Source organism: Xenopus laevis, chromosome 4L (genome assembly GCF_017654675.1).
Source record: "Xenopus laevis strain J_2021 chromosome 4L, Xenopus_laevis_v10.1, whole genome shotgun sequence".
In the NCBI taxonomy this organism is placed as follows: domain Eukaryota; kingdom Metazoa; phylum Chordata; class Amphibia; order Anura; family Pipidae; genus Xenopus; species Xenopus laevis.
In genome coordinates, this window is record NC_054377.1 from 57,995,025 (window position 1) to 58,021,609 (window position 26,585).

Here is a 26,585-nt window from a genome sequence, read left to right on the forward strand (position 1 = left end):
CCAGAATGAGATGACCACACATAAAATGGGAAGTACATCTGTAGTTGATGCCTGTTCATTGTTTTAAATAGCCTGGAATAAAGTTTTCTGATTTTAAACTTCTGTCTGTGGGACACCTTTGTAACAATTCCTGACCATTGGCAACCCCATTACCCCAGTCAATGTCTGGATAATTGAAGTTACTCATAGTAATAACTTGACCTAGTTGCAAAGCCACTTCTATTTGTAAAGGTAGCTGGGCTTTTTTCTCGTCACAAATATAAGGTGTTTTGTAGCATACACCAATGATAATTTTCTTTGTAACCTTTTGCTAAGTCGAAATCTCCACCCAGAGGGATTCCACACCCTCCCCAGTGTCATCAATGGTTATTTCTTTAGAGCATGGCTTTATTTCAGGCTTTACATACAAACTCACGCCTCCACCTTTTTTAATTCTCTGTCCCTCCTAAAAAGGGTGTAACCATTTAAATTCACTGCCCAGTCACATGTTTCATCCCACCAGGTATCAGTGATACCAATTATATCATAATGTTTAGAGCATGCAATTAACGCTAGCTGTCCCATTTTACCTGGCAAACTCCATGCCTTTGCCAGCATACAATGGAGGTAACTACTAATATGGATCTGTAAATTCACCTGTGCCTAGAGATTTACTCAATTTAAGGAGCTGAATTATCTGTGCTACTTCTTCCATGGTGATTGGTGCATTTAATAATTCCCTTTGAGGGAAAGTAGGTCTTGTACGCTGAGGAGCTAAGATAGTCTCTAATATGCTCCCTAGTTGGCTTAGGTTCATCTGGCTTTGTGCATAGGTTATAAAGATAATAGTCAGCAAAATGGTCTTAGGATCTGTTTGGGCCTGTTTGGCTCTTTTTTTCCAGGTTTTTATTAAAGGTAAAAGTGTATATAACAAAACAGCATGAACGTTTATATATGAGAGTATCAATAAAGTATTGATCAGTTCAACCAACATCCATATATTATGTCTCATTATTAAGGGTAGGGGAGAGGGACCATTGGGAAAAGAAGGGAGACTAAGGAAGGACAGGAGAAAAAGGTAAGGGGAGACATCGGATAGGTCAGGTCTCTTACAGATGCCTGACATGCAGTTTGTATAGTAATATTTACAAATTAACATAGTGGCTAGTTTTACGAGAGGTAATACGATCATATATGTTTAGCTTGGACAGAGTATGAATTTCAACAATTGAAGATCAACATTTTAAACAAGCCTAACAGTTGACCATGACAATGAATTGTCAAAATCAAAAACAAGATCAGAATCAAAATCTCCTTCTGCTCGTTGCAAGGTCTCTGGATTTGCATAAACTACTGTTTACAATTCATCATCACTGTTAATTATGTTAAGGCAATGCCCCTATTTACCATTTTTTGTAGGATAGGACCTCAAATGATATTCTCACAAGAGTGTGCTCTTTCCCCCATGCTTATGTGAGTCTCCCATACCCAGTTATTTAATTAGAGATCTAATTAGAGAGGAGAACACGGCTTACATCAGATGGGGTGACGTATAATAATCACGGGTCCCATTTTCAGAATTGTGTTTTTTTATCTTTTAAAATGTTAGTCAAGTTTTCATTGACTAGGATCCACTTCAATTTATTTTTAAGTTGCTGTATATGGTCAATTTAGCCGCAAGTGAAAATTTGTGTAATAAGAATTCTCACGTTCTAATTAATATTAAAAAGTTAAAAACTGTTGAATTCTGACAGGAAAAACACGTTAGTATTCATCATGTTTTTCAAATGATCCAATTTCAAGTTGAGGTTTATGTCTAAATTATAATTTATGTCTTGTTTTTAGTCCTTAAAGCCCTAGGAAGCATGTTGTTTTGTGTCTGGAAACTTTGCATCGATATCCTATCAGAAATCCACTGAGGAGAGTAATAGTATAAACATGGGATTAAGTATGCAAATCTTCCAGGTGTATATGAGGGATTTGGGGTTTGAGCCAGTAAAGCATGGCACACATCTTCCAGGACAGGTGAGAGGTCAGAGGAACCAAACTTGTGCATTGTATGGTAGAGGCCCTTAAAGTTTTCGATATAGTCTTCACCATAATCCCCTTTCACATCTGGCATGACATCATCCAAAATGACTTGGTTTTGGCACCACCATTGTTCTTGAGAACCAAAAATATCTGCAATATAAATCAATAATAACAATCATCAACATCAATTAAATGGTTATTATGCTTATATATTTAGTAAACACAGAAGGTGTCCATGAACATGGCACGGGTTTCGACTGTCAAATCATAGTAACACATTGTTCATACTCTCGGTAATTTCCACTAGAAGGTTATCCATGACAATTAGTCAACTGATGACTCTTCCTTTGGGTTGAGTTGACAAAGTATGACATGTAACATAAGGGTAAGTTTCTTAGTTGCATTAAAGGAACAGTAACACCAAAAAATCAAACTCTGTTAAAGTAAAAATGAAAATATAATGTACTGTTGTGCTGCACTGGTGTGTTTGCTTCAGAAACTCTAAAATAGTTTATATAAACAAGCTGCTGTGTAGCCAAGGGGTCAGCCATTCAAAGCTGCAGAGGGAGAAAAGGCACAGGCTACAAAGCAGATAACAGATAATCTATGTAGTATACAATGGGATTCTTCAGAATTTAGCTGTAATCTACTGTGTATCCTGTGCTTAAATAGCTGCCCCCATTGCTACCCAGCAGCTTGTACTATAGTAGTTTTTCTGAAGCAAACACACCCGTTTTAACATTGCAGGGTATTATATTGTCATTCCTTTAAAAACTTATTTTTGTAGGTGTTACTGTTCCTTTAAAGTGGCTTTTCACCTATAAAATACCTCTTATTATGGCATGGACAATAGTATTTAATGGCATCTTGGGAATGATTTTAATTTTGAGTGTTTTTAAAATGAATACTGTAATTATTATATTATTTATAGCTCACAGTCTATAACTACCCTTGTTCTTTGTTTGTTCCCAGGGCTGGGACACATGTATAATTGTAAATCTGTGCAAAATAGTAGATGCAACAAAATGAAAAGTTGCTTAGACCAGGCATATCTATAATAAAATGAAAGTAAACTTGAAGGTGAATTTCTCTGTATTACTGTAAATTGCACCTAAAAAATATCCAAATATACAATTTCTATTGTAGGTATGCGGATGAAGAAAAATCATCTATTATAGTAACCAACACACTTTGAATTATCTGTTAGTGTAGAGTTCTGTAAACGTTTCTTTTTGAACCTACTTGTTCGGAATCCACTTGGACAAACAACAGCAACTTTTACACCCCATTTGGAGAGATCCTGTCGCATCACAGCAGAAAACATTGAAAGAGCTGCCTTGGATGAGGCATATGCTGCAAACCCTTTAAGGGGGACATGTCCTAAGGTTAAAAAAAAGTCCAGTCTGAAAGAATGAAGAACACTTTAAAGATGGAGTCCACTAGTATTAATACTGTGCACAAAGCAGTGGGGTTTTATTCATCTGAAGAAAAATGGAGAACACACCATGAACAGTACATATCAGAAACTAAATGTATGTATGCATATTTTCATAGCCCTAGTTGCTCAAAACATGAATAAAGGGTAAGGGTCCAATTTATCCACGTGGTATCAATTTTACCAACGGGAAACTTGGTTAAACATCACCAGTGGTTTAAACATTAAAATCTTCAAATTTAATTCACTGTACAAAAAAAACTGCTTACCTACCACTAATTGTAACATTTCTGACTGATATATTAGTAGCTCTGCATACTAACAAATAAATGTCTGCCCTGTTCCTTATTTGGAATTATTTGGTATATTTCCTTTCTAAATATATTTCACATTGACTATACTTTAAGGGGCAGATTTATCAAGAGTCGAATTTCAAAGTAAAAAATACTTCGAAATTCAACCATTGAATTAAAATACTTCGTCTTCGAATATCTAAGTCGAAGGATTTTTACAGAATTTTGCAATCGAACCACCGAAGTAAAATCGTTCGATTGAACTATTAAATCGTTCGATTCGAATGATTTTAGCGTACGATCGAACGATTTTGCTTCGGTGTGTAAAGACTTGGAAAAGTGCATTAGAAGGTCCCCATAGGCTAACATAGCACTTCGGCAGGTTTCATTTGGCAAACTATTGAAGTCGAAGTTTTTTTAAAGAGACAGTACTTCGATTATCGAATATTCGAATAAGTCGTAGTATCCTATTCGATGGTCGAAGTATCCAAAAAATTCCCTCGAATTCACTCCGACCCTTGATAAATCTGCCCCTAAATTGTATTTTAGAAATGTTCAGATATTGTTTTCTGGGGTTTGCTTACTATTAGGGGCTTTTTTTTGTCCTTGAAATATAAATTATCTTTATCTGGTGAAGAACTTTGAAAATTCAGCAGTATACTGCATTTAATTGAACTTTACATAGATGATATTAGCGAACTTGGAAGAAAACGATTTGTAATATTCCATGTATATACAAAATATATTTCTCTGTATTATGAAAGCTATTTCATATTTCTGGAATTACTCCAAAACAGGCAGATTTAGAAAGAATTTCTGTGCCAGAAATTCCTGCCACAAACTTCAAAAGAACAAGAGAATAACAATTTTACTGTTTGCAAAATCTCTTAAATTTGTAAGTCGTATCTCATTTGTAAATTAGATATTTATGCATGTTAATTTTAAATCACATACAGAACTCATTAAATAATCAAAATGCTAATTACCTGGCCACAGCAAATACATTTTGACAAATTAATGACTTCATTAATTAATGGCAAATATGCTGTTCTTCTCTTTGACTCTGATGCATCCTTTTTTGTTTTAATACCTAACTAACTTAGTCCAAACACTGCTGTGATTACTACCCTAGATTTCGAAGCTCAAAAATAAGGCTGCAGCTGTGTGTTTGATTTGAATATGCCGTCAGTCTTTATTCTCTTCCAGTGAACATCATATCAGTAGAGGTAAATACAACTATATATAGCATGAATAAAGGTGGCCATAGACGTAACAATTACGATATTTCTTGGAAAAGATCTTTCCAAGAAAGATCGTTTGTTTCAATACACATGTGCAGAGCTGAATCGTCAGATATACAGGTAGATATACAGGTAGAAACAATAGAATTCTACCTGTATCTGACAATTCAGTGCTAACAATGGCCAATGTTTGAGTGCCTTCACCAATAAAAATTTTCCCCATTGACGAGCCGACTGATATTCAAGTCTTCTGCCGATATCGGTTGGCTCTTTTCCCACCATACACGCAACGAATATCGTAAGAAAATTTGTTTCATATGATATTATCTGTGCACGTATGGCCACCTTAAGTATTGGTACCAGTAACTGGCCTGTGGCAATCAGATAGACTGCAATGCTGACAATTTGCTTTAGAAAATGTTTTGCCGTTGGGGTGTTTTTATAGTCAGCAACATCTTCAGCGTGGTCTTTGAGTCTTTCCTGGTATGGGCCCTCCAAGTCTGCTGACATCTGAACCCTATATATACAGTATATATAGTAAAAACATTGTTGTTTCTCTTTGGGGCCACAAAGAGATACTCCATGAGGATTTCCTCTGGGCCTGGGTTGGCATCAGTCTTAAAAACCGTACTAGGGCTTTGGTCACATACCAGTATGTAAGTATGAATGCAGAATACTACACAATCTCATGAATAGGACTTGATAGTTTGTATGTATGTATGTATATTTTTATTTGTATTGCGCTTCTTGAGGGCAAAGCACTGTACAGCAAAACAATAAGTAGTAGTAACAAACAATGGGTCATCGCAATAATAAAGGTGGCAATACACGGAGAGATCCGCTCATTTGGCGATGTTGCCAAACGAGCGTATCTCTCTCCGATATGCCCACCTTGAGGGCCCAATGATCGGATCCTAACGAATGGGAACGGGCGGTCGGATCGCGGGACCGCATCAACGAACAGATGCGGCCGCGATCCGACGGGATTTTTAGTCCCATCCGATCGAGATCTGGCCGACTTTCGGCCAGATTTCGATCGGGGAAGTCCATCGGGGGGCCCCATACACGGGCCAATAAGCTGCCGATTCTGTCTGTTGGCAGCTTTTATCAGCCCGTGTATGGCCACCTTAAGTAACAGTAAGTGCATTATTAGAAATACCATTCCCATAAATATAAAATATAATTACAATACAGATTAAGTGCTCAGTGTCAAGGAGACAAACGGATGGAGGACCCTACCCTGTAGGGCTTACAGTAAAAATGTTTTTGTAATTTTACTGTGCTGGACAATTTTTAATAAGTGCAATTTTGAGGTTTTAGTAAAAGTCTTGTTCGCATTTTAAAATTCAAGTAAAAAAAAAGAACACATTCAAAGGTGTATATGCTTATGAATTGAAATTCACGGCCCAGCACCATAAACAATGTTAATAGACTATTTTAGCATTAAAGGAGATTTGTGTATAGCTACAAATGTGACCCAGAATCTCTGCTCCGTGCATTGATATATATAGCTATCAGTTAGTGCAACAGCAATTGCTTTCCACTCAGTACAATAATGGAAACATTATAACAACGGATCAATTTCAGAAGCCCACTGTCAACCTAAGGCTAAGAAATATGGCAACGAGTGCTAGCAGAATCCAGCAGTGAAGCATGTTTGTTATCATCTTATAAATCTTACCTCCCATGCTGGAGATGCTAACTAGCCTTCCCTTGGCTTTCCGCAGCAATGGAACAAATATTTTTGTGACCTGAACCGCACCAAGAAAATTGACATCCATGCATTGCTTATATACACTGAAAGGAATTAGTTCTCCATCAGCCACATAACCAAGTACCCCAGCGTTGTGCACAATGCCCCACAGTCCTGAAAAACACACACATTTATGGATTATTAGTAATTGTATCATCTGTTTAGCTATGTACAAATACCACACTACTGAGGTCTTTTAGGAAGCATGATAAGAAGTGATGGGCGACTAAATTCATTTGCTGCGAATTTCTGCGTTTCTCTGGCAGCGAATAAATTTGCAAAGCTGCCACTGCAACAAAAAGAGTCAAAATGATTCAGACGCCTATTGACTTGAATGCATTTGGACAAAATAGTACGCGTATAAATTTATGATCGGGTCAAAATTGCCGCACATCAAAATTATTTTGATGCCCATTGAGTTCAATGCGTTTCGCGAATTTTCACCAATTTTTCAGCAAAGCAAAACGGCACAGATTCACCCATCACTAATGATAAGCAGTGGAAAAGGCACAAATAATTTGATGGGTTTCGTTTCAAGATATAGAACTACTAGTTTATGAGATTTACGCAGTGAGAGCATCTTACAACCTTTTATATTACATAGGTGTTGCCCTCCTGTAATAGTAATAAAATAGGTGATGCTCACTGTGGGGGGTCACCTTTAAACTCAGAGTCCCAAGTATATGCAATATCATATATAAAGAAGGATACACACAAAATAAATTTTTTTAAATTGTATTAAAGGCTACATTAATACAAACCCCAACATGGTTAAACTCTTCCTCAGTATGTTAATGTCCTGCTTTTTATTGTTTTTAGAAGTGGAACCACAGCAAGTCTTTAAAGATCCATTAAGGGATCAATTTGATGCCACAGAGAATATAGGAACAATTCGAACACTAATGATAGATGGCTTTATACAGAAAGGCAATGCTTGGACTATTATTTTGCATTTGTGACAGGTAAAATATTTATGAGTTATTTAATAAACGCATAGGCTCAGAGCAGCCAAAGGAATGTTTTACATTCAGTTTTTAAATAGTTTTTTGTCCATATTTATATAATATATTTTTGAAGCAGAAGTACCCTTGTCTGCTATATTTACCATCCTTTTATCAGAAGTACAGCCATAAATGAGCAAATCCTATAAATGTTTATTGATAAAAACATCTTCACAACAATACTAAGCAAATTACCTTTTTTACGTGTCTTTGTTACCTTTATAACCTTAAGCCCTATTTGGCAAAGCCTGCAGTATAAGGGTGTGTGTTGTTATAAAGGTTGTTAGCGCTTCTGAAACACAGGCGTTCCTTATACAAGTGTAGACTATAAGCTGTGTCCCACAGCTTTCCAGCACCTTCAAAGTGGCAAGTCAATTGTGTATGTTTGTGAAGCTTTGCCCCTGGGAAACCCAGTGGTAAGACACACCAATATAATCCTATAGATATATGGTGTTAAATTTACTAAGTGGCGAAAATTCGCCAGCGACGGCTTCGCAGCCATCGCAACACTTCGCCAGGCGAGAATTCACTCAGACAGCGCTAACTTTACTAACTTTAACTTTTACTTTCGCATTTTAACTTTACTAAAATGCGAAGTTGCATCCAGGGCGCCGAACGCTGGTGAATTTTCTCTAGCATTACTTCACCAATGCAAGCAAATCTTATCGCAACTTCGTTAGAGGTCTTCACTCAGGCTAATTTGCATAAGGCGGGAAATTTATAGTTGAATGGACGTATATGTTGCAGCAAATACATTACATTACACAAGTCCAGGGAACCTAAATAAACACAATAAAGTTGTTATAATGCCCTACACATGAGCCCACTGTATAGTTTATGTTCCATATGTTAGAAAATGTAAAAAAAAAATTTTTTAGGGCTTTTGCAGCCTATCACTCTGAAAAAAGGAAAAGATGCCAGCGCTTTTGGACTTAGAAACTTTTTCCACTAAAAAATATGATGTAAGTAAGAGAAGAATGAGGAAGATCTATGTACTCCATTGCACTTCCCTGGTTTGAGCTAGCAAAGGCAAGTCCGGCGAAAGGTTAACGTTAATTAAAATTCGCATCTTAGTGAATTTGCCAGAGCAAAAATTCGCCTGGTGATAGAGTGCGAATGAGCGATAGCATCTGTCTTTTTCGCTAACGCCTGTGCCCGTTAGTAAATCGGCAAAGTGCCTAAAACGGTAATGCTGGCGAATTATCGCCAGCCTTAGTCACTTTGCCCTTTAGTAAATCTGCCCCATAGTCTGTGTTCAGAATGAAGGTTCTCAACGTACAATACAGTAATAGCTTATGCATATCCAAAGTACATCGACTCGTTAATGTACAGGTATAGGATCTATTATACAGAATGCTTGGGACCTGAAGATTTCCAGATAAGTGATCTTTCTGTAGTTCAGATTTCCATACCTGCCTGCTAAAATTCAGTTTAATATAAATAGAATTGTTTTGTTGCCAATATGGATTTATGCAGCCTAGTTACCACCAATTATTTGCTTAAAATGGACTCTGGGAGATTGCCTTCCTGCAATTCAGAGCTTTCTGCCTAATGGGTTTCTAGATAAGGGATACCATACCTGTATCCAAACCATGACACTGGAAGGTATATGAAAGTGAGATGAGTGAGCACTCTTAACACAGTATGACTGCTGTAATTACATTTTATTGCTGACAACCCGACACGACACGTGATGGCATATAATGCCCTTTCTCAAGTGTATGGTTTGTATAATATTCTGTCCATTCTTTCACTGGGTAAAATCTTGGAAGAGGAAACTGCACACTAGTGATGTGGGGGCTAGCCCAAAACCTGCGGGACCTGTGAGTTAGGGCCGGCTCCTGCACAAAATATTTGGTTCATGGGTGGGTCCAGGTTGAGTTCTTCTCCTTCTCTCCCCACCCAAGACCTAGCACTGCCTGCTTATGGCCCTTAACTTGTACACTCTCGCCAGGTCTATAAATAGAGGGTGAATGGCGGGCCAGGTGCAGGTTGGGGTCGGGTGCGGGTCGAGAATTTCTTGACCCGCACACCATGTTACAACCTGCATTGTTTCTTGTTTATTTATGTTTCTCAGCTTAAAATAAAACAGCAAAAATCATAGACCTTCAGAAAAAAAATCTGAAATAAAATCAACGTTATTAGAAAAATTATAAAAGAATAGAAAAAGTATGTATACTGTTATGTTACATGCTGTTTTGCAAACACTTGTTAAATTGATGCACAAATGACTGCAATGTATATAATGAAAAATTAAAAAATCCTAAACATGTTTTATGTCCACGTATTGTTCCTTGAGCATAACAAAGCATCAGGAACCAATTATCTCTCGGATGTGTGACTGGTCTCTTAATCGCCAAATGATTAACATGTTGATGAGGACAAAATAACACATCTGTTGGCCACTCTCCTGTAATAGAGGTGAATGTCTTTTTGTGAATCTTTATTGAGCATTGAATCGCTTACTGTGCACATACTTTAGAGAATTCAGTTGCTTCGCATTAGTCTTTTCTTTAAGGGGGATCAGCCACTTTTCTATAAAAATCACTAAACTGTTGTGGACATTCAATACAAAGAGTATTTTTATTATGTTTTTTTACAGTTCATGCAGTATATTCAAGAAATGTGTTCATTATTTTATTTCATTGTCTAAATCGGGCATTAGCCATCAATTTGCAGTGCACTACAGAAGAACAGCGTGACTGAGGGAAAACATTATTGGGCAGAGAAAGCAAATTGTTTATATCTCAAAAAAAAAATAATAAAACCTATATTTGTCTACAAATATTTGGATACATTTTTATCCAGAATGCTCGGGAGCTGGGGTTTTCCAGATAACAGATTTTTCCATTATTTAGATCTTCATGCCTTAAGTCTACTAAAAAATCATTTAAACATAAAATAAAACCAATAGCTTGGTTTTGCCTCCAATAAGGATTCATTATATCTTAGTTTGGATCAAGTACAAGCTACTGTTTTATTATTACAGAGAAAAAAAATAGGATTATTTGGACAAAATGGAGTCTATGGGAGACGGCCATCCAGTTATTCGTAGCTTTGTGGATAAGTGGTTTTCTGGATAACAGATCCCATTCCTGTATCACTGACAGAGCACCGTTAGCAAGAAAAATACTGTAAGATCCATATTGTGTTTGAAATTCAAACCTATTGGGGCAGATGTATCAAGGGTCGAATATCGAGGGTTAATTAACCCTCGATATTTGACTGTCGAATTAAAATCCTTCGACTTCGAATATTGAAGTCGAAGGATTTTGCGCAATTCGTTCGATCGAAGGAATAATCCTTCAATCGAACGATTAAATCCTTCGAAACAAACGATTACAAAGATTTTAATCCATCGATTGAAGGATTATCCTTCGATCAGAAAATTGTTAGCAAGCCTATCGGGACCTTCCCCATAGGATAACATTGGCCTCGGTAGGTTTTAGGTGGCGAACTAGGGGGGGTCGAAGAAATTTTTAAAGAGACAGTACTTAGATTATCGAATGGTCGAATATTCGAACGATTTTTGGTTCGAATCGTTCGATTCGAAGGTCGTGGTCGAAGTAGTCAATTTGATGGTCGAAGTAGCGAAAAAAAACATTCGAAATTCGAACTATTTTTCCTCTATTCCTTCACTCGAACTTAGTGAATAGGCCCCATAATGTTGATGCAACACAAATAAAGATATTTGTTAACATAATTGCTTTTGGAATTAAAACAGGATTGCACCAGACAAAAGTTGTGAGTTTTTCTCCAAAAAATTAATAACAAAAATATAATTAAAATTTCAAACCATTTATTAGGACATACAGGTGAGGGCCTGACGCGTTTCCTGCCTGTTGGGGCAATTAAGCATCAGCCTATGAGTAAGTGCCCCAACAGGCATGATAAAACGTCAGGCCCTCACCTGTATGTCCTAATAAATGGTTTGAACTTTTAATTATATTTTTGTTATTACTTGATGGAGAAAAACTCACAACTTTTGTCTGTTACTATTTATTCATGCACCCATAGACTGGGGTGAACTGTGAGTATATTTTTCTCCCCTTACTTTCATTGCCCCTTTTATTAGATGCTAATTCAAAGTAATGTTGTTATTGGCAATTTGCATCAATGTTGTTATTAAAACAGGATTACCTGCATCTTGCACATGACTGCTGATTTCCTTGTAGGCCTCCCTTATCTCCTCTGAATGGGTGATATTAAGTTGGATTAGGCAAAGGTGTGATGAACAAACCCTTTTCAGTTCTTCAGCGCCAGGCCCTTTCTTATCCAACACACCAGCAAAGACATGAACGCCCAGTTCATCCAGGTGCTTAGCTAGTGCATGTCCAAACCCAGAATCACACCCTAAACAAATGAAAAGCACAAATGTCAGATCTAACCAAAGTAAACATAACCTCAAGATAAGCTGCAAACCATTATACTGTCAAGATAACATTTCTGCTAAAGAATCATACAAGGAAAAAAAAACTGATTTTATATTCATTGAAATCAGACTGAATATAAGTGAAAACCTAAATATTTGTAACCTTATAGCCTGGAGTGTAAAACAATGAAGGTTTAACTGCTTTTATTCAGTCATAATCCTGTTAATTTACGATTCACCAGCCTCATTCAATCCTGCTTTTTGCTTTTCTTAACTTGTACTAAATGTGAACAACATCTTGTCTGCATGTCAGTAACTGCACGGAAATAAGTGATGGAATGTACTGGGCTTAAGGAGGAATGGAATGGGGATTTAGTAGTTGTAGTGTATAACTCACAAAACCATCACAGCAAAACCTATTATAGTAAAAATAAAATGAAAAATAAATTTACTTTTTTTCAGAAAAACAAAATCTTTCAAACTATATCTCCTTTTTTCTTTTGGTAGAGTATATGCAAATGTAGTGATGGGCGAATTTGGGGCGTTTCATGAATTTCCCGCGAAATTTGAGAAAAGTTTGCGAAACGGTGCCTGCGTCCATTTTTTTTTTTGATGCTGGCGAATTTTCGCGGCGGTTTCGAGAATTTATTTGCCGAAAATTTTCGTGGTGGTTTCGAGAATTGCGGGAATTCACTATTCAAATGGTTTGGTATGGGATCCATTATCCAGAAACCAGTTATCCAGAAATATTTCCTTTTTCTCTGTAATAATAAAACAGTTCCTTGTTCTTGACTTGGTATTCATTTTTAAATCCAAGAGGCACTATTGGATTGTATTATTGTGTATTAATATCTCAAATCATGTTTCTCCATGATTCAAGAAAATCACACCAAAAAAAGTGATCTTTAAAGCGGAACTATCGCGAAAATTAAAATTGAAAAGAAGCTTCATCATACTAAAGTAAGAAACTTTCTAAATACAATCAATTAAATATTCTGAATTGTTTCTGAAATAATCAAGTTTATGTTCACTATCCCTCTCTCAGCATCTGTTTCTCTTCATTCTGTCTTCATGCAGCAGTTGGGTGTTAGATATTCATTGACAGTTAGATTCAATATATCTTATAGGGGGGCTTCCTTTCCTAGCAGATGTATTAGAGCTCACTCAAATTCTGATTCCAGTACAAACAAGACGTAACAAAATAACTGCCATTTGCACAAATTCTGCATGTAGAGAGACAGAATTTCTGGTGATTTTAATAGAGTGAGCTCTAATACATCTTCTAGGCAAAAGGAGCCCCCTATAAGATATATTGGATCTAACTGTCAGTGAATATCTGACACCCAACTGCTGCATGAAGACAGAATGAAGAGAAACAGATGCTGAGAGAGGAATAGTGAAGATAAACTTCATTATTTCAGAAACAATGCAGAATATTTAATTGATTGTATTTAGAAAGTTTCTTATTTCAGTATGCTGAAGCTTATAATAATTTTTTTATTCTCACGATAGTTCCCCTTTAATATATATTGGAATATATTGGAATTGAGTTTTCTAAACTTGAATTTTTGAGATTTCTTCAAAAACCTGGTGTGATTTTGTAGGAATCAATGGGGGTGTATTTTTTTTAACATTCAAACTATTTTATAAGCTTTTTTTTTTTTTTTTTTACAATTTTTTAAAAATGAATAGAACAATGCAATTTATGTTGCAATTGAGATAACTGCGGGACTAAAATTAGTTATTGTAAAAAAAAATCCTGATTGGTGCAGTTTTTTTTTATAACTATGATTGGATTTTAAAAATGCATTCATTGTCCTACCTATGCCTTTCTGTAATTCAGAGCTTTCTGGATAACGGGTTTCCGGAACATGGATCCCATACCTGTACCTGAAATGTATAAAGCCACTTTTTCCCTGCCTATATGATTCGGAAATCATTATCTTCCAGGATACAGTTGGTTAATGATATAAAAAGGTAGGGTATAGGCTCAAGGTTAAAAAAAAGACCACACAATTCATTAAAAGTATGGAAAATACTGAGCTTGTATATTTGTTTCTAATGCAAAAGGATTTCTTATCTATTTTCTCTCCATACACTATTCCAAGATAAATGGTGTAATAAATATTTCATAGTCTGTGTGGTTTTTGCTCTTCTTTTTAATAAACTACACATTTTTGGTTCGCTGCTTCTAGTTCCCACAGATATGATTTATTCACAAACATCTAGCAGAAGACAGCCCTGACACATATTTAATAAATATAATAAACAGACGATTCATACCAAACATACAGGTACAGACCTGCTTATTTTGCCACTGGATATCTGCTTACATGATGAATACATTTCATTTTCTTCTCTTCAGTTAGTGAATCATTGTATTGTATTGCCATAATGAATCTCCCATCACAATACAGGGAAATCTGACCACCACTACTGACACCTGCAGAGATTGGTGGCTGAAAATGAATCACTGGAATATTAAACGTGTGCCTTGGAGTACTGTATCCCTAAATGTTGGCTGAAGGGGATGCAACTGTCATTCAACAAATTACAGCTGAATGGAAGCTGGAAATGAAAAAAACATTTTAACATCTATTGCAGTCCAAGGTTTATTTAAAAAAGGGGAAAATAGCAAGTAGGCAAGATGGAATTAGACAGTTGGGCACTTTGCACCCTACCCTGCACTTAATTAATAACCAATTAAATGTTATAGCAAGAAAAGACCATTCTACAAGTTACTAGAGATATAACATTAGGTTGCTCCGCCTGATACTATAGCACAAGGATGCCCAACCTTTTTTGACCCGTGAGCCACATTCAAATGAAAGTTGAGGAGCAACATTCAAAAAGTCCCTGGGGTGCACAATAAGGGCTGCTATTGGCATTTGGTAGCCACTATGTAGACTGGCAGGCTACAGGGGGCTTTATTTCACAGTATATCTGTTTTTTATGTAACCAAAACTTGCCTCTAAATCATGCATTCAAAAAAAGCACCTGCTTTGAGGCCACTGGCAGCAACATCCAAGAGGTTGGAGAGCCACTGGTTGGGGACCACTGCTATAGCATATAATAATCAAACACCTTGAAAATCCTTCCTAGAGATGGAACCCCTACATGTTCAAGAATATCTTAACAGGGTGTTTATCAAGGTCTCCACCATAGGTCACTCCTTTATATTATGCATTTTGTGCCTTTTACTGTCATTACATATATTCTGGGCAAAGATAAGTTTGTAGGCGATGCTAAATAAGTCTTTATGCTTATCAAATCTATCAAACTAATATTATAGTTTAATAATTTGAAAATGTATGTTGAAGAGTGGTCTTAACCTGGTCCAGCTCTATTACCACACAGTTCTTTACCTTTCATTACAAAAATACATCCCAAAATATAAGAAATCACCAGACTAAATGACCTTTTGTACAGTGGTTATGACTACATTTATGCCAAAAAATCACCAGCGTAAATAATCTCTGAATTCCGTCTAGCTCATAGCAATGCAAATGCAGTTTTGAGTAGAGGTGGTCAAGACAACAATGTGTGTGTGGTTGCTCAATGCACTGATGAGAAAAGAAGCCTTTAGTAAACCCTTAAAGAAAAATTAAACCCTAGAAATAAATCTTGCTAGAAATGGCGCTCCATTTGTCTCCTGACATATAGTAACTAAAGGGCATATTTAGCAAAGAGTGAAGTTAGAGATCGTCTCAGTCCACAAGAGTGAATTTCCGCCACTCTTCATTCATTTCTATGGCATTTTGAAAGGCCTATTTATCAAAAGGCGAACTTTCATTTTCACCTATTAATAAATATGCTTTAAAAAAGCCCATATAAATTAATGAAGAGTGGCAAAATGTACTCTTTTAATCTCAAGCTCAGGGAGAGAGCTTGTAATTTCAGCAATGGTTGTCAGGTTTAATAAGGAACACATATTCATCTTAGCGGTTCATCTATATTTATGGTGTCTTATTAAAGGCAAGTGTTCCTTGTGCACCAAGCAAGGGACAAAGATCTGGCCTTGTGCTTTACAAAAGGTGCAAGTCAGCTGTGTAAGACATTTAATTCCAGAAATAACCCCACTTGCAGTATCAGGCAGGAACATACCAACATGAGCAGACCCATGGGAGCATTAATTAGGCACAGACACAAAATTTATTAGGGTGGACTTTTGAGACTATGTGGATTTCATGCAGTTTAAAGGGCATATAAATGTTAGGATTGTTTTCCTGGTTAGTATTTATTTTCATACGTGCTGAGCTAAGCATGGAAGATGTGGGCTTTGGCCAGTCTGTGTTGCAAATGCAAAACAAACAAGATTCAAACTGAAAAAGTCAAAATGAAGTCAAACAACAAAGAAAGTAAAGAAGAATAAAAATTGTAAACATAAATCTTTTTTTGCCAAATATAAGTCATCAAGAGCAATGTCATAAAATGAAAAAATAAAAAAACTTTACTGCACAATAAGATCGGTGATCTAAATCTTGAATTGAAATGGTAAAAATTCAAATAAATAATTACACAGTGTAACTGGCTAGTATTAGAAGAATCGTTTTAAGGACACTTAGGAGCATATTTAATAAGTTACTGTATAATATTTTCACACCACAAATTTTTTTTACAAATGCCCGAAGTAGATGACAAGCTACCAATAAAAACAAAGGTGGTAACTAGCAGAACCCAGGATTAACAAAGGTGCTGTAAACCCAAGAATAACATTTGCCTAGAGAATTAAGGGGTACAAGAGTCTATATGCCAACCTTTCTGCCCCTCATGAATACAGTGTTGCCAAATGCAGGAAATGTTGTATTCATAGGTCGTCTGTGGGTGTTTGCTCTACAAAGTGTAAATGCAAAGACCCACAGCAATTCAGAGAGAAATGCAGGGTGCAAACTGCAAACAAATCTGTGCACACTTCTTTCCCATAGGTAAATGACCCCCTAGAATCTTGGCTGGAAGGGATTTCTTGAATTTCTGCTTTCAAGGGGCACATTTACTTAGCTCGAGTGAATGAATAGAAGAAAAAATACTTGAATTCCAAACGTTTTTTTTGGCTACTTCGACCACCGAATTGGCTACTTCGACCTTCGACTACGACTCGAATGATTCAAACTAAAAATTGTTTGACTATTCGACCATTCGATAGTCCAAGTACTGTCTCTTTAAAAAAAACTTTGACCCCCTACATTGCCACCTAAAACCTACCGAACATCAATGTTAGCCTATGGGACAGGTCCCCACAGGCTTTCTAACAAATTTCTGATCGAAAGCAAATTGTTTGATCGATGGATTAAAATACTTCGAAACGTTCGATTCGAAGGATTTAATCGTTCGATCAAACGATTTTTCCTTCGATCGTTCGATCAAAGTATTTGTGGTAAATCCTTCGACTTCAATATTTGAAGTCGAAGGATTTTACTTCGACGGTCGAATATCGAGGGTTTATTAACCCTCGATATTCGATCCTAAGTAAATGTGCCCCCAATCTTCTTTTGAGATTTCCATTCATTTACACTTAAAAAGTGTTGTTTTGATGCTATGCGTGTAATTATAACAAAAGGACTTTAAATTACAGTGTAAATAAGTTAGAATAGTAATTGCATTCTGAAAATAATCTTATAATGGTAGATCTACAGTATGTGGTAGGAAGGGAGACAGATGCACCCTAAACACATGGCACTTTTGCATAATGATTTAAAATAGAGGAAGAGGGATACCCATGAGTAGATATTGGAGTACTCAGATTTTTTGTTTAGCACATCTTTTTGTCATTCATTACCTTCAACGTGGTGCACACCTATTGGCATAATTTTACTACAATAGACCCCATGTGGGCCCCTCTGCTGTAATTACTTGTGAATGCCTAGAAATGTAGTCATCTCTATAGCTCACTTACTATTTGCAAGTGGGGGTGAGCCACAGTAGGCGGGTGACAACCATTTACAGCCCTGCAGTCACACAAACAAAGACATGCTTTAGTTTCCTATCAGGTCAATGTCAGGATCTGCTGGGATTCGAGCAGGGTCGGATTTCCGTGCCTGTCGTCCCTAGGCCGGCAGGTCCTAGCGCCCGCAACTTTTACTTTGGGTTTCTGGTTTAATGTCTTGACCACTGGACCAGGTGAGCAGCCTGCTGGGTTGCTCACTATATATTACCTGGCCTTTGCAACCCCAGCCCAGCAGCAGCCTGATCAGGGCTGACTCTGCCCTATTTAAGACCAGCCCTCAAAACACTCCTTGCCTGAACATTGGCTTCCCAAACTAGCAGTGTGGCATTGTCCCTAGCTAAGGGTTCCTGCTCTAGCCTCCTTTCCTTGCCTTGTCTTCTCTGGACTCTTCCCTGTCTTGTCCTGCTTGGCTCTGAACCTTGTCTTAATCTGCCTTACCTTCCAGTTCTACTCCAGTCTTGCTTTAAACCTTGAACTTTCCTTGCCTTGACCTTGCTCTGTCCAGCTTTCCTTGCTATTCTGAATCTTGCTCAGCTCCTCACTCCAAACCTGACCTTACCTATTACCTTTCCCTACCTTTACCTTGAACCAACCTTGCCTGTTCCTGATTCCTGCTTTCTGTCCTGCCTTGTACCTAACCTGTCTTATATCCAGTCCTCTCGCCATCCAGTTCACTCGCTATCCAGTCCTCTTGCTTTCCTGCCCTTCTGCTCCTATCCTCTCCTTCTGCTCTAGTCTCCTTCTGCACTCTATCCCCAGTCTGATCCGATCTACGCCCGCACCGTCCTGTCCCATCCAGTCTGTTCCTGTCCTGACCTTCGCCCTCTTCATCCTGTCTAGTCCAGTCCTGATCTTCGCACTCTCTGTCCTTTTCCGATCTGCACTGTTCCAGTCTGACTCATCACCTCCATTACCCTGTTACTGCCCTTTTTCTGTCTTTGTCCAGTGGGTTTAGCCAGCTCTTGCCTAAAAAACTCGCTTTCCTCCTGCTGCCTCCACAGGGCCCCCTACCTAATCCTTGACAGTCAGACTAGATGCTGATTCTTATCCTACAGTGCAGTGGGCTGGCTCCCCTGCACAGCCTGGGAAAGGAGGCAGCAGGAAGTGGAACAGATGGACAGGATTATGAGAGGTTTTGCTGACATTTTCAATAAACCAAACTAAAACACTGCTTTTTCAGCACTTTACTTCTATATTTTATAATGTATTGGCACATTCTTGTTTTTCACAAAATAGGTCTTCTTTAATGAATTATACACCGTACACTCCCTTCATTCTCTTCTAACTTCATTCTTAATGCATTTCCAATTTATATTTATTTTGTGGTGTTAACACATTTTTTTCCTGTTTATATCCTCTGCCTGAAATTTTCAAACACCTCTCTGTTTGTAATACACAAACAAGTATTTCAGTTGGTTGTTAGTAGAATTTGGCCTACCACAGACTTCCCAAATGTGTACCAGACTGAAATGTGAATTTCAAATAAGCAAATATAGGAAATGTGAAAAATATTAATATCTAAAAATAAAATATTAAAAAATATAAATAATACAAATATTAATAGCTATATTTTCAATTAAGTTACACTTAATGAGAGTTAGGCTTCTCCCCTCATGAACGAGCAACTTACTGGCCAATGTATTGAGCCTTCCCAACATATATTTATTAGGCAGGTTATAAATTTTCACAATCTAAGGACCGTATAGGCCCCAAAGTCCCCATTATACTTCAATAGTTGACCTCGGAAAAAACATCTGATCAATCGGATTTGGCCCAGAATATGAGTGGCAAAAGGACCAATTGACTTGACAACCTTGCCCAAAGAACAGATCTTTAAATGTAAACCTAGCTTAAGGCAGAAACACTCCCACTGGCTATGCTCTGGGTATCTACTTTACATTCATTTTCCAATTTCTTAGGTTCCGTTCTCTTATAAAAGTATTTTACCTCTTGCCCTAATGTTACGTAATAACTGTCACTACAAATTTAACTTACATTTCATATTGCTCATATTGTGCTTATGTTGATATACAATGTATTATAATTATACACTGATGCATTTTATATTTATTATTTCTCTATTTAAAGAAATTGAAGGAAAAATAAAAAGAAGGCATTTACTGGGCCTTTAAAAAAGACTATATTGGGGTATGTAATAAAAACCACTATGTTTGCCCAGTTTGTCTTATTGGTTGCAACTTTGTCCATTTTATACACATGGGGGTATTTTATCAGAGTCATGATATAATTAATGCTTGTAATCTAGAAATTAAGAAAAGTCAGGCTTATGACACAGATACATTTACTTGCAATGTCAGAACGGGCTTTCTAGGGCCCAACAAAATACCTGATATCCAGGTCCCACTGTCACGGCCTTTCAGAGTAGATAGTGCTACATTTTATAGGTGTTATACAGTTCATGGGAATTGTCCTTGGAAGATAAGGCCAGGCACTAGTGGGCTGACCTTTCTGGGCTGGTGGTCTGGCAGGTCTGTCCTTCCCTGACTAGATGTAAAAGTCAAGTCAAAGTAAACTTTGTCATCTCAGCAGTATACGAATACACAGTGAGATGAGACGACGTGGCTCCAGCTAGTACGTATCACAAGAAGGCACGTAAAAATACAAAATAAATATGTAAACATGAAATGTGCAATATATTGGCAGAAATTGGATATATACATGTGTAAATTAAACCTTTAGAATTGTGCAAATAAATTAACAGTTCACAAAGTTAAGTTCACAGTCAGTGTCGGACTGGCCCACCAGGATACCTGGAAAACTCCCGGTGGGCCCAAGTGTCAGTGGGCCCTCATGCTGCTAAACATTTGGCATATTTCCTGTTCATTCTTTATTCCTATGAGGAAAAGAGGCTAAATAGATGGAATAGTATATCATAGTATTATAATATGTAAAGAAAAGAGACTAGGAGAATATTGGTTGAGTGAGGAGAAGAATAATAACTGAGAGTGGGCACCTGGTCTAAGGTTTTTGGATGGGCCCCTGGTGTCCCAGTCCCACACTGTTCACAGTTCAGTTGTGTCTGGAATGTAGTGGGAGGGCAGGCGGAAAAAAGTTTTCGCGCAGCCTGCTTGTTCTACACCCTCTACGGTGCCCCTGTAGAACACTGTGAGGGTGGGAGGGGGAAGGCTGGCCTGTTTCAGTCGTCTTAGGAAGTGAAGACGCTGCTGAGTCTTTTTGGTGATGGAGGCGGTGTTGGTGGTCCAGATGAGGTCATCAGAGATGTGGACTCCCTGGAATTTGGTGTTCTTTACGGTCTTTACTGTGGAGCCGTTGATGTTGAGTGGTGTGTGAGCAGGGCGAGTTCTCCTGAAGTTGATGATCATCTCTTTTGTTTTATTCACATTCAGTGACAGGTTGTTCTCACTGCACCAGACCGCCAGCTGCTGAACCTCATCTCTGTACACCGACTCGTCGTTGTGGCTGATGAGCCCCACCACAGTTTTGTCATCGGCGAACTTGATGATGTGGTTTGAGTTGTGTCTAGCTATGCAGTCATGTGTCAGCAATGTGTACAACAACGGACTGAGAACACATCCTTGAGGAGCTCCTGTGTTCAATCTGATGGTGCTGGAAACGTTGTCGCCGATAAGTACAGGCCTCTCTGACAGAAAGTCCAAGGTTCCAATTGCACAAAGAGGCACTCAATCCCAGCTCGCTTAGTTTCCCACTCAGCTTTTGAGGGATGATGGTATTGAATGCTGAGCTAAAGTCTATAAACAGCATTCTCACATAACTGTCTTTCTTGTCCAGATGAGTTAGAGAGAGGTGGAGTACAGAAGGTATGGCATCCTCAGTTGACCTGTTTGGCCGATATGCAAATTGTAGTGGGTCCAGTGAGCGGGGGAGGGTGCTCTTGATGTGTGCCATCACAAGTCTCTCAAAGCATTTCATAACGGGGTTAGTGCAACAGGGCGGTAGTCATTCAGGCAGGTTACTGAAGATTTCTTTGGCACTGGAATGATGGTGGTGGACATGAAGCATGTGGGGATGATCATCTGGCTTAGTGATGTGTTGAAAATGTCAGTGAAGACGTCAGCCAGCTGATCAGCACAGTCTCTGAGCACTCGACCAGAAATGTTATCTGGTCCGGCAGCCTTTCGTGGATTGACCTTCGTTAAATGTTCACCTCATGTTGGCCGTGGATAGACAGATGACTTGGTCGGTGAGAAGAGGCGTGGCTTTCCTCACAGATTCTTTGTTTAGTGCGTCAAACCATGTGTAGAACTTGTTCAGTTCCTCTGGTAGTGTGGCGTCTTCTTCGCTGCTGCTCCACGCAGGCTTGTACTGTGTGACAGCCTGAATGCCTTGCCATAAGTTGCGTGAGTCTTTTGAGTTGTCGAAATGATTTTGAATCTTCAGTGTGTACTCCTGCTTTGCTTGTCGGATGGTTCGAGAGAGGTTGGCCCTGGCTATTTTTAGAGCATCTCTGTCCCCTGATCGGAAAGCGGCATCTCTCTCTCTTAGCCGTGCACGAACCTTTGCTGTAAACCAAGGGTTTTCGTTGGCTCTCGTGGTGACAGTTTTGGAGACGGTAACATCCTCTATGCATTTGTTGATGTAGCAGGTCACAGAGTTTGTGTACTCCTCCAAGTTGGTGGAGCCATTGTGGGTAACAGCCTCCCTCAACATGTTCCAATCTGTGCAGTCGAAACAGTCCTGAAGTGCTTCCACAGCTCCACTCGGCCAGACTGTGATGGTTTTTCTGGCTGGTTTTGTGCGTTTGAGCAGCGATGTGTATGTGGGTGATAACAGGAGGTCATGTTTTAGCAGGCAGCAATTGGCAATGGAGCCTTGTTGAAACACCAGTTGTGATGTCCTGAGATGCACCTGTAGCCACACCTTTGGCCCTTTCCCAAAGACACCAACAAAGCCACATTTTTTATACTTTAATAACTGCTTATATAGAGCAGTCAGATTATAGGATTCATTTACTTACCGGGTATTAGTTTGCAGAGTGCTAATTTTGGACCCTATCGCTATATTTTTACCCATGATTTAGTGTTTTCCCACAATCCCAGCATAATTGTGGTCACAACAGGAGATGTCGCTGACACTATTGAAGGGGATGCATTAAAACACATGCAAACTGCACTTGTACTTAAATGCAACTGGGCCACAGTTGAGCTGAAATTCTTCATTGTTCAAGGAGCAGCTATTGATGCCAGTACCTTTGACAAATGGGAATTTTCCCACAATGACTGTGGGAAAAAAAAATTATGAGTAAAAACAGAGTTGTAACTCATAAATGACCCCTTGTAGGCATTTCCCACTTTAAGCATCAGATGTTGAAGCTTTTTATTATACCAGATACAACTATAAAAACATCTCATAAAAAAGGCACTGAACTTTCCATTACGACTTTAAACTCTAGTAACACTAACTGGCCATAAGTCATTGTATATATATGAGGAACAAAGTTCCTGGCACATACGGAGGATCAAAGATCATAAGCACAGAGTAGGAACTATAAACCAGACACAGAAACAGGCACATAGGAACTATAAACTAGACACAGATACAGACACAACAAGGCAGCAAAGCTCAAAATGGCTACGAATAAAAAGATGCTGTGGCTATAACAACACTAACATTGTTACAGAAACAGATCCCATGAATCAGTATATAAAATTGTATCCGACATAAAAACTTTAATAAAATATTAAATTCTAAGGGCTCCATTGTCCATTGTTAAGCAGCACTGAGCACTAACACCCATTGAAAATTAATGTTTTGACTGTTCAAAACAATTCTTTAACACTGTCCTAAGGAACTGTTGGGAACCCTAAATGTTGCAGCATGTGCCTTTTCCCTATATATTAACCTCATCTATTAAAATAAACAGATTGTGTTTAAGTTACTATCATAGGTGCTAAATTGTCCCAGAGCATTTATCCACAGCAACCATTCAGACCTTTTCTTTATTGTAGACTGATCAAAATTCATGCCGATTGGTTGATATGGGTAACTGCACTGCACCCGAGAACTGAAACTACATATGCAACTGGATTCTAATTTTCCTTCCAGTAACCTCCAAAGTGAACTAGTGATGGAAAATGTGTGGTGTAGAACAAATAGCTTGGGGACCAATGCACAATATACTCATGTCTATTTACAATTAACACCTAAGTGGATCACCACTATATGCAGAAAAGCTAAAATTTCATCTATTTTTTGATGTGTTTATCATGTGCAGAATTAGACTGGATTTTTTGTGGTGGAACCACATGGCAAACACACAGTTTAGTTTAATATCCTGTCGTTTCCTTTAAATCACCTTAGGATGGAAAAATGGGTAAAAATGGGCAGCCCTGTGGGTGGGGAGGGGGAGGAGACCTGAGTACCCAGAGCTAACCCACTCAGACTTGGGGGAGAATATACAAACTTATTGCTAATATTGCCTCGATTGAAATCAAAAAAAAAAAAGATATATCGTTTCTGTTATACTTGACTATTATTCTGAATTTTGCAATGTACATGCTGTCTAATTCTGCATTTTGGGATTCCTTTATACTTTTCACTTGGTCTAAGGAACATATGCCCTTGGTGAGCTCACCATTCTGCCTTTTTCTCTTTTTTGTGATTTTTATTGGATTCTACCCTTTTCTACTATAGTTGCCACTTCATCTCTTTAAGGGCTCTTACACATAGGTGATTGACACAGGTTTGAGTGCTCCTCAATGCATCAGCTAATTAATTCCAAATAATTCTGCCTGGTTGTACTCATGAGCATATAGAGTTGCAGTTCACTGTATTTGTGTTTTAATGTGTTATTTTAGGGCAGAGACACATGGTCAGATTCGGGTAGATTAGTCAGCCGGCGACAAATCTCCTCTTTTTCGGGGCGACTAATCTCCCCAAACTGCCTTCCCCTGCCTTCCCTCTTGGCAGAATGAAAATCGGCAATGAGATGGCACTCGGAGCCCTTCGTTTTCCATAGTTGCCCAAAGTTTAATCGTGAGGCAACTTCGGAAAACGAAGCACTCCAAGTGCCATCCTGCTGCCGATTTTCATTCTAGCCAGCGGGAAGGCTGTTCGGGGAGATTAGTTGCCCCGAAGAAGAGATTTGTCACCGAGTGACTAATCTCCCAGAATCTGACCGTATGTCTTTGCCCTAATATGAAGCTTGCTGCATTTTCCAGCTCTCAATGCACATTGAAAAGACAATAGAATAAGAGGATGCGTCTGGAACTGACAAAAACGCACTTAGTTTTAACTAATATAGACGCAACATATGCAGTTTATTTGTGCTCAGCATGAGGACATTAAAAAACGAAAGAGCCCTAAAGTTATATATACTATTAACATGCCAAATCCCTAACTGACATTTAAATCAGATGGCTACTGCATAGCTGCAGTCTGAAAAACACAATTTAATTAATTATTAGACATTTAGCATTTAGATTATGTGTCCAATTTAAAAGGGGTGTGATGGCATATTTTGTGCCAAAACAAGCAAGAGTTGCACAATGCACTTACCTTTCTATGATCATAATGATAAACTGCACATATTAGAAGAGATGTCCACTAACCCTCATGTAGTTAGGGTGAGTATGGTTTAGAGATGTGTTGTATGTGTGGAGAGGTCAATTTAATATATATTTGGATTATCCCCAATTGGAATAACTGTAGTCCAAACACATAAGTAATTTATTGGTATAGGAAAATTATGGGGAATAAAATTCCCAAGCAAAGCAAATAATATTTCCAACAGGAAGCTCACCAGAAAGGTTTGATAACATTGGCAATTTTATTGGAATATTTTATTATTTCCGTTTTTTTCGTAATCTCACTGTATTTTTTATGTTCTTTTATCTGTTTAGTTGTCACTGCACAAAGCTATTTTATTTTCTTAGTGTAATGTATATTTGTATCGCAATTCGAGAAGGCAAATCAATGGTTAACACAGACTGACTGATTAAATACAATGTAATCTCGCACTCCACAGAATGTGTGTACGGCTGAATATTCAGAACAGAATTCTTACCTGTAATAAGCACAGACTTTCCTTCGGCGCTTAACATGTTTCTGACAGGTATGGAATAATAATAGAGGGTACATGCTAGAGTTAATAGAGTTAAGCCAAAACTGTCAGACAAAATGAAGAAACAGAAAATCCCCAATATGAGCAGTGACAGGAGACCAGGGACAGAGGCATTTTCAATCTTCACCTTGTTCTTCATTAATTTGTGAAGGGCTGATCCACTGAAGAAGACACCCACAGCTAAGTAAAGCAGCCTGGAATCCAACTGGGCCATTTCTGGAATCCTGGGAAGCGCCACAAGTGAGATTAAATTGGTGCAATATTTCGGGAACTTCCTTGAGCAATAACAGACTTGTAAGACTTGTTAAAAAGTTGCTGGTATAAATATTAAACTGCTTCCCACCTCTTTCTGTGATTTTTTTTGTTTGCAAGCCCCTCCCCTTTGGAATTAACACCACTCTATGATAGTCTGCTTTCGAACAGCTGAAACTTCATGGTATGTAATTAAAGGTGTTAAGATTACCAGGGTCTAGT

At 38.1% G+C, this 26,585-nt stretch overlaps 1 protein-coding gene across 1 annotated transcript; it reads right to left on the reverse strand.

The window, feature by feature from the left end:
* Nucleotides 1-848: 848 nt before the first annotated feature.
* hsd17b2.L (hydroxysteroid (17-beta) dehydrogenase 2 L homeolog) lies at nucleotides 849-26,580 on the reverse strand. Its single transcript, XM_018257964.2, has 5 exons — nucleotides 26,055-26,580; nucleotides 11,874-12,086; nucleotides 6,661-6,846; nucleotides 3,253-3,390; nucleotides 849-2,160 (listed from the first exon to the last, which is right to left on the reverse strand). The coding sequence occupies exons 1-5, from the start codon at nucleotides 26,323-26,325 to the stop codon at nucleotides 1,808-1,810; spliced, it is 1,161 nt and encodes a 386-aa protein (XP_018113453.1). The 5' UTR covers nucleotides 26,326-26,580; the 3' UTR covers nucleotides 849-1,807.
* Nucleotides 26,581-26,585: the final 5 nt, after the last annotated feature.

Excerpts from the sequence above, each read along its gene's own strand:
- hsd17b2.L (XM_018257964.2), bottom strand. The coding sequence starts at position 26,325 with ATGGCCCAGTTGGATTCCAGGCTGCTTTACTTAGCTGTGGGTGTCTTC. Across the intron at positions 6,847-11,873 it reads CAGTCATGTGCAAGATGCAG|GACTGTGGGGCATTGTGCAC; the intron begins GTAATCCTGTTT and ends TGTGTTTTTCAG. Across the intron at positions 2,161-3,252 it reads TCCAAGTGGATTCCGAACAA|ATATTTTTGGTTCTCAAGAA; the intron begins GTAGGTTCAAAA and ends TTTATATTGCAG.